Source organism: Euprymna scolopes, chromosome 14 (assembly GCF_053919585.1).
Source record: "Euprymna scolopes isolate OS-2025 chromosome 14, ASM5391958v1, whole genome shotgun sequence".
Taxonomy (NCBI): Eukaryota; Metazoa; Mollusca; class Cephalopoda; order Sepiida; family Sepiolidae; genus Euprymna; species Euprymna scolopes.
Window position 1 is genome coordinate 21,606,839 of NC_136495.1, and position 18,988 is coordinate 21,625,826.

Genomic DNA, 18,988 nt, shown 5'->3' on the forward strand with positions numbered 1-18,988 from the left:
ATACTCCCTCAGGCATTTGGGCTCATGGATTTTAAATGTTTGAGGGAGTGGCACTCGTCTGACAAGACGTTGCAATCATCATGTATGTATGTATGGATGGATGGATGGATTGATGGATGTCTCGCAAAAACTTTCGACAGAAGCGACAGATTTTCACGGATTTTCACGATTTTCACATTGTTTTGAAGTACGACCCTTCGGACGACAAATATCGAAAAATTGGCCAAAAACATTAATTCCATCACCCTCATCTGGGCACTTTTCTACAGAGAGGTCACTTTTTTCGCCGATATTTTCGAAATTTATCGCCTCTTTTCGATTGTCTAGCCTTAATTTAAACCTACTTTTTTTCTGGTTTTGGATGGGCGCAACAGCAAACGCGTCACGTTTTTTTTTACTTTCTTTTTTTCCTCCGCAGTACGGGTTCCAGCCTTCTTGCCTGACTACTACCAATTTTTTTTCGCTCGCTTTTTGTTCTTTTGTTTTTTGTTTTGCTCAATCAACACCCATACACACACCTCCACTTTCTTTTCCGCCTTCGCTTCACGGGTTCGAGCCTGCCTGCCTACTACAACTTTTTTTGTTTGCTCAACACACACCTACAAATACCCAGGCAACGCTGTGAACCCAAAATCTCATCTGTTTGTTTAAATGTATGTATGTATGTATGTATGAATTCATTAGTGGCAATTTAATCGCGAAATGATTCACTCGAACGCTAAAAAGCAAATGTGTCTAATTGCTACATTCTTTTTTTTATTCGTTTTGTTGGAATTCACTTTCCTTTTTTACTTTCCAAAGTTAATTAAAATCGTTTCAAACTCCAAAATTAACAAGTCTGTGTCAAAGTAATAAGCCGACACGAACTTGGAAATTCCTATAAAACGAGGCAAATGCGCCTCGAACTTGGTTCGTTCGCCGCGAGAGATGTTTGTTTATAAATTTTAGTGATCGCTGAGTTTTCTTGAGAAACATAAACCATTATCCTTGAGTAGTTTTCAACCTTGATAAGTAGTTACTCATTAGTAAACAGAAAAACAAAACAATAAAAACAAAAGAAAAAGAGAAACGGAAAATGGAGTAAGCAAGTAAGTTTTTACAGGAACGTATTAAGTATTTTCAATTAAAAATCGTTTCAAACACGAAAGATCTATGCCAAAATAACAAGCCAATGCGAACATAGAAACTCCTATAAGACATAGTCGATAAAGTAAGTTTTATCTAGAATTCTCCAGCCGGCCGCACCTTGAATAGGGTCCAAAGAACATCTGCTCACCCTCCCCGCTCCGTGCCTTTGACTGAAGGAGGCGTAAAGGACTCAATTACTGAGCCTTTTTTTCATGTCGCGCACATATTCTTACACGCTAACAATAGTCAAGCGAACAAAAACGAATTGTCACTTTCAGCTATACACACACCAACAAGAAAAAGTTAAAAAACGCACTCACATACAATATTCCACGCTGCCAAATACTCACATACGTATATTACGTATTATTAATAATATAGACATTTTGAGTTGTGACTACTAACTCAATTTTCTTCATCAAACACGTGTTTGTACTATGACCATTTAGTAATTGAAAATAATTTTGTATGCTTATAAAATTGTATAAAAATGTTTCGTTTTTCTCAAATTTTCATTAATAAAATTGTTTATGCTCTAGTTAGGGTTTACTAATTGTTGATCTTTGTATTCCTCCAACATATACGGCATAATCACGCTGCCACACAGGTTCTCGTTAGATCATCGAAGTTAAGCAATGTTGAGCCCTGTCAGTACCAGATGGGTGACCAATCTTGGAATTCCAGGCGTCGTATGTAGGAGGACGCCGACACCTCCCTGCAAGAGTTGCAAAAACCTAACGTCGTCATCTCCCCTGACAGAGATATACATACGACTGGGAACTGCTTGTGAATTTCTTATTCCCATAGAATTTCTTCCTTTTGAAATTTGAACACCGTAATCATGTCATTTTGTAAAAAAATAAATACATGCATTTATTTTAAAGGTCACAATTTTTCGACATGAATGGCATCTTAAAAGGAAGACTTGTTTTTAAATGAATCAGCAAAATGAAAAAAGTAGCCTCTCTTTAAAAACGGCAACTATGACGAAAGCTTTCAATTTTAATCACATTGTTATTCGTATTTTTTGGATTCATCGGACTACTGTTCTCATTTTGAGTGTGATTTTCACAACGTTTCGGTCGATATAACCTCCAACCTTCTCCAGGTATATCTTGTCGAACTCGGGAATGTTTCTGTCAAATACGGGTATTTGGACGGGATTTTGAGCGGAATCTTTTATTTACTTCACAGGAGTAGCATGCTCTTGTTCCGTCAGCCATGACTGGATAAAGGTCCTAAGTAATTCGCAATTGTATTTTTCGGTCGTCCATACTGAGGATTGAATCTTCAACCTTCAGGAGAATATCACTTCTTACAATTGATTTTTCCAAGTACTCTATGATTAGAGTACTTAAAACTTGAATCACGGGTCTTTGCAAATAAATCTAGTACGGATTTTCGGAGGTTTGAACCTATTTTTATTTCTAGTTGTAAACATCAATATTTATTACTAGCTATTACTCTATCTATTTATCTATCTATCTATCTATATATATATATTATTGTTTTTTACTTTATTACTTGTATATATTATTTATTGTTTATAATTAACGGTTCCTATATCGTATTAAGTTCTATACTAGGTCTACTTAGTAATTGGTTATTCCCCAGCATATGTGCTGCTTCCTCTTACTCTCCATCGTTCTATAATTTTTACTTCACTCAAGATGAGAACAGTAATCCGATGAATTCAAATAATACGAATAACCAATCCTCATCTAAAAAAATCAGAAACGTCGCGTTGTTATGTTTTTCAATTTTCTATACAAAATACTTCATTTTGTTCGTTTATTATTCCACAGGTATAGAAAGTTTGAAAATGCTTAATGCACTTCACAATAAAACGATATTTAAGTACGGCCCCTCCGAAAGACAGCCTTTTGACTCAGGTGAGGATATACTTGTATAATTTTTATTCCTTAATGAAAATTTTATTGAATGGTTTTATTCTTATCGTTTACCAGTGTCATTGGACTCATGTTCAATAACCAGGAGGTTTCTTTTATGTTTAAATGATCTGTGTACAGAGCCAGCGCTGCATACGCCCGAACCACACCGTCGAGGATAATGAATTCTGATGGGAACACAAAAGGTCATTTCAGCAGAGCTTTGAATGTGTCGCAAGATTATATGTGAGTGTGTGAAAATAATGTTAAAAACAATATTTTCCATGTAAGGTTAGAGTTGTGGTAAATTCTATTAGTAGTAATTTTGTTTTTAGAATTAGGACTAAGTGTCAATATATTGCGTCAGAAAGGAAGTCATCAGACGCACGTAGTCCATAAGGCTAGAGTATCTTTCTTTTTCTGTCTACCTTTTGAAATTGACGTGTATATTTTAACAAATATTTATATTATGTGACTGAGTCAATATAAATTTTTCGGACAGCAGCATTTCGCATACACCCGTTTAGAATGAGTATAGATACATCTTTACACCAAAATATCTAAAGATACGCTAAATTTGTAATATATAATAATATATAATATATATTCGTTTAAAAATAATTGCTTACTAAACTTCTCCGCCAGTTTTGATCTATAGACATAAAACTTAATATATAGGGTAATCGAACCCATGCGAAACTTTGTATTTGGATTTTAGCCGGAGAAAATCGGCGCATTTTCCCGTAGGGGCGCTTCTGGCGACTGTCAATAAACAAGACTATTCTCAAATAGATAAGTTGAAGCCTTACAGAGTGCATTTCCTAGAACTTGATCAAAATATTTCTTGTGAGGAGTAAGACGATAAATGTTAAAAAAAAAAAACGCATGTAAAATGTTCGTTAACCTCATCAACAATATGCTTTTCTACATGTTTTTTTTATATTTGACTCTAAAACCTTGACCAGTTTGTTGAACTGACACGTTATGATTGAGCGAGCTCAACACGTCTGTCTAAAAATCTGATCTTCCATTGGATGAATATTCGTTTAAGAACTACTGAAGCAACAAGATTGCGCACAGTAGAATAAGGGATAGGTGTACGTTATATTAACCATGTTAGATTGAATTTGGAATGTAGTGGTTGGTCTTTATGGTATTAATTGTAAATGTGTTGATTGTACTTCGTTTTACTTCCATACATTATTCGCTCTGGTGATAAATATGTTTGGGATATATGTTTAATATAATGCTGTGTAATGAAATAACCTTAAATACTAACATGGAAAAAGTCGACACGAATACTAATCTACACGACACAGATTGGAAAATTTTCGTAAACAAATCCAAAATAAAACCTCATCTACAAGTCAAATCACCATTAAAATATATTAAGACTCAACTTGTGTCTTTCGACCGGCATCGATTCTCAAGTAGAAATCGACTCTGAAATTTTTTGATCTTTCTTTCTCATCAAATCCTTAAGTTCATACATTTTACTTAATTTAAACAAAAAGAATAAAATAGAAAAGGAACCCTTTATCAGTGATTTGCGTATTTCCAATATATATGTAAAGAAAAACAAAATAAAAACAACACAAAAGAAACAAATAAATATTTATTTTTTTATAATTAAAGCATTTTTGTTTATATTTACCCGAGCAACGCCACGGCACATGTCCTACTAGTATATACATAGCTCTCTCTCTCTCTCTCTCTCTCTCTCGCACTTTTTCTCTCTCCACGCACACACACACGCGCGTGCGCGTGTGTGTGTGCTCGTGTGTGTGTGCGCGTGTGTGGTGTCTTGAAAGTAGATGATACCCTAAAGGATGAATGGTAGCTTATGACGTTATGAATTTTCAAATATATATATATATATATATATATATATATATATATATATATATATATATATATATATATATATATATATATATATATATTAGTGATGGTGCGATTTCAATATTTATTCTGATTCCGATGCAATTACCGATTCCAATTCTGATTCTAATAGCAAAAGAGTCCCTCTTAAGAACACAGTCACAGTATAAAAGTAATATAATCCCCCGGCTTCTTTCGAAAGAGTTTATTAAATGGTGTCAATTTAACTTCGTTCAATTTTCAGATAATTAGAGCTTTACTTATCGCAAAGTTTTTTATCATAAAAACACTAAAGTTGAAATATACTAAAATTATTAAAAAAAAAAAATCAACATACATTTTTTAAGCCAGTTTTCATGTAAAAATTTGCGTTGTAACAAAATCTGTAAAAAGCGGATATGGTTATTATTTTTCGTAACTCACTGATAATTTATTCAAAATGCGCATTAAAAATTCTTGTTAATAAATCATTTTTTCATGTTTTAGAAAACCTTTGCATTTTTAAAACAATGTTATAAAGGTCTTTCCGACAAATTTGCCACCAGAAAATTTGAGCAAAATAATTTTATCCAAAGAAATTTGAGCGAACACACATATATTTTTAAAATCCTGAATGTTTTTCTTTCTTATTTTTTTGGTAAGGCGTTAGATGTGAAAATAGTCCGGTGCAAATAATCCAATGCATATATATATATATATATATATATATATATATATATATATATATATATATATATATATATATATATATATATATATATATACATTTGTACAGGTAAAAAGAAAATAACAATTAAGCTACGCAGAATGTTCCGCGTTTCATTCTCGTGAAAATTTGTCAGGATTACGAGAATGAAACGCAGAATATTCTGTGTAGCTTGATTGCCATATATATTTTTATAACTTACTACCTAGCTCTACCTATGTATTGAGCACTGTTGAAGTAAATACTGAAAATTTACGCATGAAATTATATCTTCGTATATTTATGTGATTAAATGAAATAGTCATATATATATATATATATATATATATATATATATATATATATATTTAAATAAGGGAGTAGTCACCAACAATGTGTATTTTTTAACATTATTTTATTATTCCGTGTCTTGGTTTTTCATTGAGAATTATGTTTGGATCATTGTAATAATGTTTTTAAGTCATTGAAATCGTTTACGCGCGTTTCAGACGGTCTGTGATGCGTCCTCGTCAGAAATTATTTGACCTGGTATTTAACCTCGCGGTACATACAGCGCCTCGTCTTCCCAAATGGTCACTCATCTGGTACTGGCGAAGCTCAACGTTGCTTAACTTCGTTGATCTGGCGAGAATCGGTGTGTCAACGTGATCATGCCGTATATTATAGTTTACATAAATCTTTATATTTCAACTGCTTTTAGTCTGACTATCTTTATTTACTGCTCACGAGGCCAGAGTTGGGTACAAGGACGGTTTTTAATGTGAGAAAAATCCAGTTCGTCAAAATTGGTCACTCTGGATTGGGACAAAAATGCAAATTATATAATTTTTTCATCGAAGGAAGACAGAACAGAAAAATTGTAGCATCAAGCTTTAACACAGTTCGTATGAGCGCGTGGGAAAAGATCAGCAGCAGCGAAGGATGGCTGGCTTGCGAATAGATTAGCAGCAGCAGCCGAGAAAAAGGCATATGCAAATTTGGAAGTGTGTGCGAGCAGAAAAGGGGGGATGGAGAGAGAAAAATTCACCACGTGCTAGAAGAGAAACAAAGTCGACGTCAAAGAAAATGGACTTGTAAAACCGAAGACCAGAATGGACCGGCTCCGGAGGAAAGAGAAATGCACCAGGCTAAAATAGGCATGTGGTAGCGAGAGACGTTTTAAGTGGTGTTGAGACAGGAGTGAAACAGTTGCAAATGTTATTGTTAAAAGAGGAAAGATGCCGACCCAGATTTTTATTTATTTATTTCCTTTGTTTGTTTATAACGGCAACGTTACAAGAACATATACTACACTTTGAAATATTTATTTGCACAAATAATAATTTAAAAGTACATTTGAACATTTGAACAAATGCACATGGCCATTCAAATGTGTGGGAAAATGGGTGTTGTTGGTCATCCTTTGTTATGATAATTATGATGATGATAATTATGATGATGATGTTGATGATGATAATATGATGATGATAATTATGATGATGATAATTATGATGTTGATGATGTTGATGATGATGATGATATGACGATGATAATTATGATGATGATGATTATGATAATTATATTTAGAAAATGTCTAACCTATTCTTAACTAGCATTATCAATCACCATAATACCACATTTACTCCAGGGCCTGTCCTACTTTAAAAATTTCTAAATACTTTTAAAAAAGAAGAAGCTAAGGATCGTCTTTTGACGATCAGTTGTACCAATTCATGCTTGAAAACCTGAAATTTCCCTTCGGGAATGTTCTTTCTCTAATTGAGAAAACTTGAATACAACTATTTATTTACTTATTTATTTTGGCAAATGTCTAAATCGAAAGTTAATTACAATAATGCCCGGATGCCTACAAATAATCTGAGCGTGTTCTAAAAATACGTGCACTATGATGCGAAGTACTTATAAGGATCTGACATCAGCAAGAAAAGAACGTGAGTTAGAAAACGAACGTCGGAGCGCCTCGTCTTCTTAGTCAGCATCTCCCAAATAAATATTCACACCACATTACCAGAGAGAGAGAGAGAGAGAGAGAGAGAGAGAGAGAGAGAGAGAGAGAGAGAGAGAGAGAGAGAGAGAAGCAATATCTTATGTGATACAGTTCTTTTTTCTTTTGCAGTTAGCGTCCAAAAAAATCATTAATAATTGCAAAGCAACAGGTATGCCACATGGCGTTGTATGCCGAGAACACATTTGTTAGTTCATTGTAATTAGTTTGAAGGCTGCTTGTTGGCGAAGGTCCATATTATACCGGCTTCTTCTTCTTCTTCTTCTTCTTCTTCTTCTTCTTCTTCTTCTTCTTCTTCTTCTTCCTCTTCCTCCTCCAGGTGGCATCCATTATTTCTAGATAACACGTTCTTCCTCTTCCTCTTTTTTCATTTTCTTCTTTTTACTTTCTTGTTCTTAATAATAGTAGTAATATTTTTTATAATTCTTCTTCTAATGCGCCTGATTTCTTCTTCTTCTTCTTCTTCTTCTTCTTCTTCTATTATTCACTTAAAGTTCTTACACCAGCCTTTAGGAAAGATTTCTAACCGATAAAAAAATGTTTTCCTTCTAAAACTTGAGTGACAGCAAGACTCCAATCCACTCCACACTATTTTTATTGTAACTCGTTTGGAGTTCTCGTATCAGCCATGTATCAACACATTCTTGCTTTTCAGTGGAGGTCGGGATGGTGCTATCATTATTCGGCTTACCATTCTCTAAGACAAATTGCAATTATTTTCTGTGGTACCAGCGAAGTTGTTGCTCCTACCTTCTAAGGGAGAAGAGTCAAATTATGATATTATTTTTCATATATCGGCTTTACCTAGTACTATTAGTTCTCTTTAGTTTGTCAATATATGTTCCATCCATTCTGATATTGTGGATCCAATTGATGACTTCCATTATTATTTTTTATTCACTAACTTATCATTTGAGTTGTTATCCCGATTTACTTACCTCCACAAAGGCAGAATTAGACAAAAGGTAGAGTTTTAATGTGAAAAACCAAGCATTTCCTCCTTCCTCAAAAATGAATCATTTTGGATTTATCCTTCATTGACCAAAGACAGAATAAAATGAACTGCAGTATAAGAATATTGAAATCAAGTCGCTACAAGTGATTTCTAACCAATAATAACCGGTGAGAAGTATCTCTAAATTTCCAGAACTTCCCGGGCCTTCCCGGTCCATTTAACAAACTTGGTCTACTCAAACCAGTTGTTTTCTAGTAACTTGTTATCGATGGCAGTCAGTATTTCCTCTGGAATCCGAGTCATAGTTGTTGGATAGTGGAGGAACTGTTGATTGCCCATTATTTACTACACTATTATAAATTTTCCAGGAATCGCGAGTTCCTAATTTCTGCGACTCAATGCGTTTTTGGTGATTTCGGTAAGCCTATTTTGGTTGCGGATATTTAACTCTGACAACTACTTCAAACTTCTTTATGGCATGAAATTTGAGGAATGCATGCTGCTCTTGAGCAATAGTAGCTGCACAACTGGGGAGAGTGGTATTTGCTATAAAACTTCTGTGTGGGAACATGTGCTTCAATTGTTGCTTTGAAACATTTAGTAGCATCATTTGCACACTGTTCCACAGGAAAAGCAAAGATACTACTTCATGGGGAATTTTTGATGTGATCCCTGATGGCTTCCCAGTTAGTCTTCTTAAAGTACTTTGTCGTTTTGAGCAAAGGCTCTTTAAGTTGGGGCTGAGAATTTAGGGTGTTGTTTACAAATATCACAAGGTGATCATCGTTCCTGAGTAGGCTATAGGCGTTCGTCATAAAATCCTCGGAAACTGGTAAGAAATAGGTCTAGAAGTGAAGCTTGTTGATCATTACAATCAGGGAGGCAGATCATGAACGTGACAATCCGTGGCAGGAAATGCGATATAGAAAATAAAAATGTGCTTTGCTACCAACTGTGTTTGTGTAACTTGAGAAACCAAACCAATTGCTGTGATGGGCATTAAAGTCACCAAATACATATACTTGGGCACTAGTATCTTGGAAGAGTGCTGTGTCAGAGACTTGGTTAATTACAGTACAGTCTTGGCCCGAAAGAACACTGTAGAGAAAATATAACTAATACCATGTTGCAAGGACGTCTGATTCTAGTTTGTGTTCTCTAATCAAGGTGAAGGTGTATCGAATATAGTCTCCAAGCCCGTGTATATGTCTGTCTGAATTTTTACGGTAAAGGGGGAAGGTAACAGACATGTAAAAGTGGTTGGAGGGGATGGAATAGTGTAGGTTAGTTTCACTTAGTGTTAAGTTATATGGGTAATTTGCAGGGAGAAATGATTCTACATCGTATGCAAATTAGTTGCTCACTCATGCAAGTTAGTTGTTTACATATGCAAATTAGCTGCTGACGCATGAAAATTAGTTGATGATTTTTGCAAATTAGTTGCTGATGTATGCAAATTAGTTGCTGATGTATGCAAATTAGTTGCTAACTTTTTCAAGTTATTTGCTCACGCATGAAAATAAGATTGTCACGTATGGAAGTTAGTTATTCACGAATTCGAGTAAGCTGCTCACTTATGCAAATTAGTTACTCACTTAAGCAATCTCGTTTCTCGCGCATGAAAATTAGTTGCTTTATGCCATTTCAAGCGGACAAAAAAAGGAAACCATCTTTCACAGAATTAAAAAATCACGTAGATAGGAACTTGCATTAAGCTTAGATTAGACGCCTTATATCATTTCCATAAAAGAGCCTAACCGGAAGTAGGCAATAAATCATAAATATTTAAATATTATCCGCATGCGTTTCATCTTGTGTGTGTGTAGATAACTTGTTCTTCAATTGGAACCTACGGACACGAGTCACATTTAACGAAGATTTAAACAATTCAACCGATAAGGTTAGTTCCAACAGCGATGAGTACGAAGACTGAACCCTATCCATACCATTTCAAGCGGACAACATAGTAAACTGACTTTCATAGTGCCCAACAAGTTACGTATATATATATATATATATATATATATATATATATATATATATATATATATATATATATATATATATATATATATATATTTATTTATTTATTATTTTTTGATATTCGCTACATTAACTTTGCATTTCTGGACTTTCCATATATTAAATGAAATCATAAATAATGCTATAATATTTATTCATCCACGGACACCTGAGACACTATACAGCTACGTGAAACTGCTTCTTCTTATACTCACTCCTGTCCCCGTTCTTTCTACACATTTCTATTTGTTTATGTATTTATTTAGTTAGAACGTAAGACACAACAATTTTTTTTTCTTCATTTCTTAATTATAATATTTCGTTTACTACATAGCCTTACAGACCACTTTCATTCCAGCATAAACGACAGGGCATGTTAGCACGAACTTGCAGGTTTCACCGACCAGCGAGCAACATACCAAGAAAGCAAATAAGACCACTTAAGAAAGTAAGCGTTTACGCATAATGTCAGATTTTTAATCAAACAAATGGTTGAAACCATTACCAAAAGGGAAAATATGACGAAAAAAATGAAATCTGCTTCATTCGAAACCTTAACCCTGATCTAATAATTATTTTTTAAAGAACACACATTTTCAACTGGTCAAAATAAGACCACTTTAATAAAATCGGCTAGTTTTGAAAAAATGAATACGAAAAGCTTTCTATGTTACTAAAAGCAACGTACATCAAATCTGTTATTTGTTTAAGTATTCAAGTCATTCTTAAGGTCATTCAATTCATCCTTAAGTTCATTAAAGTAATTATAAGTCATTTACTTTCTATTTGTTTAAGTCATTTCAGCCCATTTTTCGGTCATTTTAATTTATCTTGAAGAATTTCATGTCAATCCTACATTCACGCATTCATTCGTTACACGAGAGCACGCCACTAATAGCTATCGGCCTTGTTTAAGGTAAACATCTGATAAGTACGTGACTAACTATGCAGCAATAACATAATTTAACAGACTTGTTAGTCGCAATAGGAAACAATATTGTAATGGATACCTTTTGAAAAGTAATAAATGAACAACTTAGAAAACTTAATATTTAGAACTTGGAAGATTATATATATATATATATATACAGTTCTGGTCAAAATCATAAGACCACTTAAGAAAGTAAGCGTTTACGCATAATGTCGAATTTTTAATCAAACAAATAGTTGAAACCATTGCCAAAAGGGAAAATATGATGGGGAAAAAATGAAATCTGCTTCATTCGAAACCTTAACCCTGATCTAATAATTATTTTTTAAAGAACACACATTTTCAACTGGTCAAAATGATAAGACCACTTTAATAAAATCGGCTAGTTTTGAAAAATGAATACGAAAAGCAACTTGTTAGTGGATAAAAAACATCTTACTAAATTATAAATGGCAAAAAGGAAACCATTATCAGAGTTTGAGAGAGGAAGGATCTTTGAGCTTAATAGGGGTGGACTCTCCACAAGATCCATTGCAAACGGAGTGAATCGTAGCAAACGGTCATCACAAATTTTTTAAGAAATCCAGATCAATATGGGCACAAAAAAAGTCCAGATCGACCAAAAAAAGTAACCCCATCACTGGATCGCCGTATCAGAAGAAGTTTAAAAAAAAAAAAAACTCCAGTATGAGCTCAAGTCGATTGAAAAGCCAAACAGCAGCAGAATGTAGTCCTAAAACCATCAGAAGGCATTTGAAAATGAAGGGTTTCAATCATTTAAAGCGACTGCAGAAATCACGTCTTCTTGAAAAGCACAAAACTAACCGACTTAAATATGCTGCCAAATACCAGACTTGGGATGAAGAGAAGTTTCTTGAGAAAAAGTTTAGTCTAGATGGTCTAGATGGATTTCAACACTATTGGCATGATCAAAATTTGCCCAAAGAGACTTTTTCAACTCGGCATAATGGAGGAGGGTCTTTAATGATCTGGGGTGCTTTTTCGTCAGCTGGGACCCTAAAGTTGCAAGTAGTGAAAGGCCGGCAAACATCATTGAAGTACATTTCAATACTTGAAAATGCTTCTATCAGGACTGAATGTCCACGCCTGTATAGAAGAAATTGGATTTTCCAGCAAAACAACGTTGCGATACACACTTCTCGACAAGCATGAGAATACTTTTCTTCAAATAATATAGAATTGTTAGATCATCCAGCATGTTCTCCGGACCTCAATCCCATTGAAAATCTTTGGGGATGGATGGAAAAAGAAGTGTTCAAGGATGGAACCCACTATGATTGGATAAACAAACTTTATGATTCAATTTTCAGTACATGGGATAAAATTCCTTCGCAACTGAAAAAAACTTAGTCGCAAGCATGCCGAAGAGAATTTTTGAAGTAATTCGTAATAATGGAGGCTATACTAAATACTGAGACTCGTTTTAGTAATTTATAATCGCCTTTTGTTAGATAAATTATCAGTGGTCTTATCATTTTGACCAGGTAAAAATGTTTGTTTTTTAAAAAATAATTATTAGATCAGGGTTAAGGTTTCGAATGAAGCAGATTTCATTTTTTTTCCATCATATTTTCCCTTTTGGTACTGGCTTCAAAAATACATAAAATGACCAACCACTCTCCCACTTATTAACATGGGGAGGTTGGTAGTGTTCATTTTGAAAGCCGTTCTAAACATCAGCAGGTTGCTGGTTGGACTACTACTACTACTACTACTACTACTACTACTACTACTACTACTACTACTACTACGACAACAGAAGTATTTTAATTACTTTGCACGGGGGTGGCGGGCCATACTAACACCGAGCAACGCCGATTAACGGGTCCTGCTAGTATATATATATATATATATATATATATATAAAGTAATTGAAGCCATTAGTATTATACTCTTTGGAGCGAACTTCCCGTTGAGATAGAAAATGTCCAGTAAGTGTAAGTCAAGTTTTTCTATATGTGGTGACATATGTTTGAATAGAGAAATGTTTACATCTTGTGACAAGAACAAGTCTAGGAATTTTGTGAGTGTTAGTTCACCTCATAGCATCTATGATAGGAGTAGAAGACACACCATCTTCACCCCCCCACACACACAGTGTAAAATTCCTATTGTGAGATATCGATTTTCTTGTTGGTTGGATGGCCACACCTCTTGTTCGAGACGAACTATGTTCATTCCATAGTCGGATTTCATCTCAGATTGCTTGACCTGTGTTAGTTAATAGACTTTCTCATGTGTGGCGGGATTGCTCAAATGGCAGCGTATTCGCCTCGCAGGTTTGCACGGGTTTCGAATCCAGAGTTCGGATGTGTCTAACTGATGAGCCCAAATAAGGGCGAAACTCGAGTCTTGGACTTCCGATTTATCATAGCCTTTGTGAGCTGCGACTTTGTTTGACTGCGGAAATAATTATATATATATGAAATACGTTCTGCAGATGTCGACTAAGAAGCATCATTGCTTTTATCGGGTTGTTTGATGTTATTTTAGTTGAAATATCCTATCTTACAAAAATATATTTTCGTTCCTTGTCTTTTAGGCTGTAGCTTTAATCAGGCTTTTCACACACACACACACACACACACACACACACACACACACATATATATATATATATATATATATATATATATATATATATATATATATATATATATATATACACACACGTGCCAACAAGCACAACAAACACATTGCCCAGATTTGGTTTATATATTGTCGGACATTTTTAATTTCAACGGAGTTCCACTCACCTCCATAGAAAAAAAAGAAGGAAAAATATCTATACTCCTATAAATTTGTGTAGTTAGTTTTTGTGTATTGTATTCATATTAAAAAAAAACCTTTTTCTATTTATTGAAAGAGAAAATAAAACTTTGTTATATATGGGTCGTGGAATTGCATTCATCTGTAAAAGATCTAGCTAATTTGCATATTCTTTTAAACATTCATTTTAATTAATTCCCTATTAGTTTTTTTTCGTTTTTTTATGGTGTGATCATCTGTAGTTAACAATTACGTGACATTATATTAATGCAGATATTCTACATGATTTATACTTGCGAAATATTTGCGTAAAAAGGTTATAGTAAACACAACCTCTTTTTGTTACACGGTGGTCACCACTTATCAAGGCCCGGAAGCCACTCAGGGATAAGGGTTATTGCATGTACAGTACGTTGGTGTGGAGATTTAATGAAGTGTTTACTTAAGAGGGCGGTTCATTAGGAATTTTTTAACGTTGGACTTGAAGACATCCAAGTTGTAGTCAGGTGGGAAGCAGGCAGACGGAACAGAGATCCACGGGCGTGCAGTTCTAAGAAAGAAGCTTTGTTCATGGAATCTACGTTTTGATTTAGGCACAGATAAAGAGTGGGGGAAATTTTTCACAGTGGATTCAGCTAGACGGGTGCCTTTCGTGAAGGATTGGCGATGGGGGACCAGAGATTGGAGTTCAGACGAACACATGCCATGGAAATAACGATAAAACAAGGATAGGCTCGCAACGTCTCTTCTGTGGGAGAGAGTTGCAGGGTAGAGAAAAGGGCATCCCCCACTAAGCCACGAAGTCTATTTTGTACTCTGTCAAGGCAGGATAGGCTGTTTTTAGCAGCTCCTGCCCAGATATGGCAGCAGTATTCCATCCTTGGACGTACTTGGCTTTTATATAATAGTGAGATATCTTTTAGAGCGGTAGAAGGATCCCACCATCTTTCCAGCGACCTTGGCAACAGACTTGATGCACGTGTTCTATTTCAGATCAGGAGTAAAAGACAAACACAGAAGCTTGTCAAAACATGGGGCTTCTCCTAGACGAGAGCCATCCATTTCAATTGATGCCAGATGGGGATCAGAGCGTTCATAATGTAAAGATAGGAGTTTGGTTTTAGATGCATTAAAGGTAATCAGCCACGTCTTCCCCCACTGAACCACGCGCTCGAGATCAGAGGAGAGAGAATAAGAGATACCTTTGTCATTTACAGCATTTGATGTGTTGCCGTAGATGGTCGTGTCATCAGCATAGATGTCAACGAATGATTTAAGTATGTGTTTAGGGAGATCATTGATGTAGATCAGGAAGAGAGTTGGGCCCAGGATTGACCCTTGAGGGACTCCAGCATTAATACTGCAGGCCTCTCTTTTTGTCCATCGACCACTACTCTTATGAGCCTATCGGAGAGAAATGATTTAATGATTGGGAAAACATTTCCAGTTATACCGTAGCTGGAAATCTTGTGAAGTAGGCCCTTATGCCATACCTTGTCGAAGGCCTTTGATATGTCAAGAGCAATTGCCCTAGAAAGGAAGCCTTTGTCAAGAGATTCACTAATCCTGTGAGATATAACCATTAGCACATCTGCGGTAGATCTTGCAGAACGGAAACCATATTATGTGTCACTAAGAAGGTTATTTCTGCTGAGGTGGTTGACTATTTCTCTATTTAATATGGATTCCAGCAACTTACTCATAACACACAGGAGACTTATTGGTCTGTACTGAGAGGGAGATGACGACTTATCACCCGAATTCTTAAATACAGGGCATACTGATGAGGTTTCCAGGGAGTCGGAAAGCACTTCTCCTTAAGGCAACGCTTAAAAAGTTTCGTAAGTATGGGAGCAAGTTCTGGTGTAAGCTTTTTTAACGCTATAATTGGGATGTCGTCAGGGCCAGTTGCTTTACTGGAATCAAGGTTCTTGATTAGCTTGGCGACCACATGCACAGATATTTGTATGTTACCTAGCGTGTTCTGTGTTATAGGAGGAAATATGGGGAGTTGATGGCCTTCTTCGCATAAGGTAAAATTAGCTGCAAAGTTATTTGCAAATAGTTTGGCCTTGTCTGACGCTGACGAGATGACCTCTGGTCCGTTGATAATGGTTGTGATAGAACGCACACTTCTGTTCAGGATCCTATTTGTTATTTGCCAAAACTGGTGGGAACCAAGCCGCTGATCAGCTACTTTGGATTTTACAGACTGGGCGTATAACTCTCTTGCACTTATATAAACTCTTGATCTGGAAAAAGCTATATTTAGATAGTCGCAGCTTATAAAAAATAATAATAAATGGTCTTATTCAATTTAATATATAAAGAGATCTGTTATTTTTATTTATTAGCGATATAAGTAGTTTTCATTGACGGAACATATTATTTATTTATCTATATTAATAGGATAGGTTTGTTAATATTAATATATTAATAGGTTTGTGTTATTTATTTTGTGTGTGCATGTGACTGTCGTTTAATTGTTATAGACTTCCATTTCTTGTAATAAATGATTTAACTCATAATTCTTCATAAGTTTTGGTTTCAGTTTCGAGTCTAGCTGAAGGAACTCAATATATATATATATATATATATATATATATATATATATATATATATATATATATATATATATATATAATAAGTTTTGGTTTCGGTTTCGATTCAAGCCGATGCGCCCAAGTCATATGGATATGCAAGAATTAAAATATCATATTTAAGCGTAGTTTAGGACCGGGCTACGCCGGGCGTCTCTGTCATATAAATTATTTTGCATTTTTAACAAAAGAGCTGCAATAATATCAGAGCGTCTCCATTTACACTAAACATCTACAAAATGTCAACATCAATATATTACGTATGAATGAGTCTCCTGTGGAATTTCCACAGATCCCGCTAGTTTATTCATTATTTTATTCAGATACTTTTTTTTCAAAAATATTTTTACGTGCATAAAAATTATCCATGGCCACGTGTGTTTGTGTATCACCCGTCCTCAGTATTACTACACATTCTGCAATATATATATATATATATATATATATATATATATATATATATATAAAGTGTGTGTGTGTGTGTCTGTCTGTGTATATTTCCCTACACAATAACTCTGTCAATTTTCAGTCTACAGACTCGAAATTTGACATACAGGGTAGTGAGATTTGAGAAAATCTTTGTAATCGGTTGTCGGCCAGAAATTTGGCTGTTAAGGGGTACAAAGTTCAACGATTTAACCTTTGAGAACTCTACCAAACTCCTCCGTCAATTTTTGGTTAAACAGTTGAAATTTTAGATATAGATTCATTGGACATGGATCTAACTTTATAACTGGATTTGAGCCCAAAACAATAAATGTTAAGGGGTCTTTAAAGTTAAAAAAAAAAATTGACCTCTGCGGTCTCTACTTAATTACTCAGACAATTTCTGGTCTAAAGATTTGAAATTTTATAGGAAGGGTATTCAGAAATAGAGCAAGCTTTTTAATCGGTTTAAGTCGAAAATTTGAGCTACCAATATATAAATGTATGTATGTATGTTTGCATGTCTGCCTAAAACCTTCGACGGACAAATACCGAAAAATGAGCTAAAAACGACGGACAAATACCGAAAAATGAGCTAAAAACATTAATTTCTTCACCCTCAACTGGGCACATTTCTACAGGGAGGGGTTGCTTTTTTCGCCGATATTTTCGAAAGTCATTCCCTCTTGTGTACGGTGGCCCTTCGGAATACGATGTTTTTCCGGCTCCTGGTTATGGTATTTGCTCTGTCTTATGGTATTATTTATAATGTTATTTGATTATATACATCTGTATAAAATATCAAACTGTATTTCGTTACTAATTTTTAATGCCGTATCTCGGTGTTTTACTCTCTCTCTCTCTCTCTCTCTCTCTCTCTCTCTCTCTCTCTCTATATATATATATATATATATATATATATATATATATATAGGAACAAGTGTAACGTCTCATGACGCAAAGTATAATATATATATATATATATATATATATATATATATATATATATATATTATTTTGTGCCATGCGACGTTACACTCGTTCCTTTTCTAAATATTTAATCAGATTTTTTCTGTTAATTTTAGGCACAGATGAAAATGGGCCCTGCGAGAGGAAATTATATCACAATGGAAGACCGATGGGAAAAGATACTTTTCATCAAGCTCTTGTGGCTGACAAAGATACGCAAGTTTCACTAGTTTGTCATTACTGGTTTGTATGAGAATATTTTTACCCTTCTTTTTTTAAGGCGGCGAACTTTAAATTATATTAAATCATAGAAACATACTTTTATTATAGAAATATGTCGTTTATTAAAAAAATTATGACATAATTTAGAGATATAATTTTCTCAAACTCTACGCAGAATCATCATTTAATAATTTCTTTCCCCCGATGAAAAGATCGCATTCTTTGAAATTCCAGGGATTAAGAACATTTTAATTCTTTTTGAGTATCCTGTCGAACAAATTTTTTTTATAAATTATAATTCATAGTCCTTAATTGCGTCTCTTATGACAAGCTAATTTTTTTTATTACATTTTCACCCCAAACAAGGCACATTGCGACTTTGGTTGAGGAGGCTACTATCAGGGGCAACAACTACTGGCGCACTATGTTGGGATTTGGGCAGCAAAATGTCGGTTCATGTTACA

At 34.6% G+C, this 18,988-nt stretch overlaps 1 protein-coding gene across 1 annotated transcript in view; it reads left to right on the top strand.

Annotated features, from left to right (window-relative positions):
• The window catches only part of LOC145292900 (uncharacterized), a 44,084-nt gene that overhangs the window by 4,901 nt on the left and 20,195 nt on the right, over positions 1-18,988 (top strand). The window contains exons 2-3 of the mRNA XM_080139035.1: positions 2,934-3,020; positions 18,419-18,545. Coding sequence (XP_079995161.1) covers positions 2,934-3,020; positions 18,419-18,545 — 214 coding nt within the window. The remainder of the gene's footprint in view (positions 1-2,933; positions 3,021-18,418; positions 18,546-18,988) is intronic.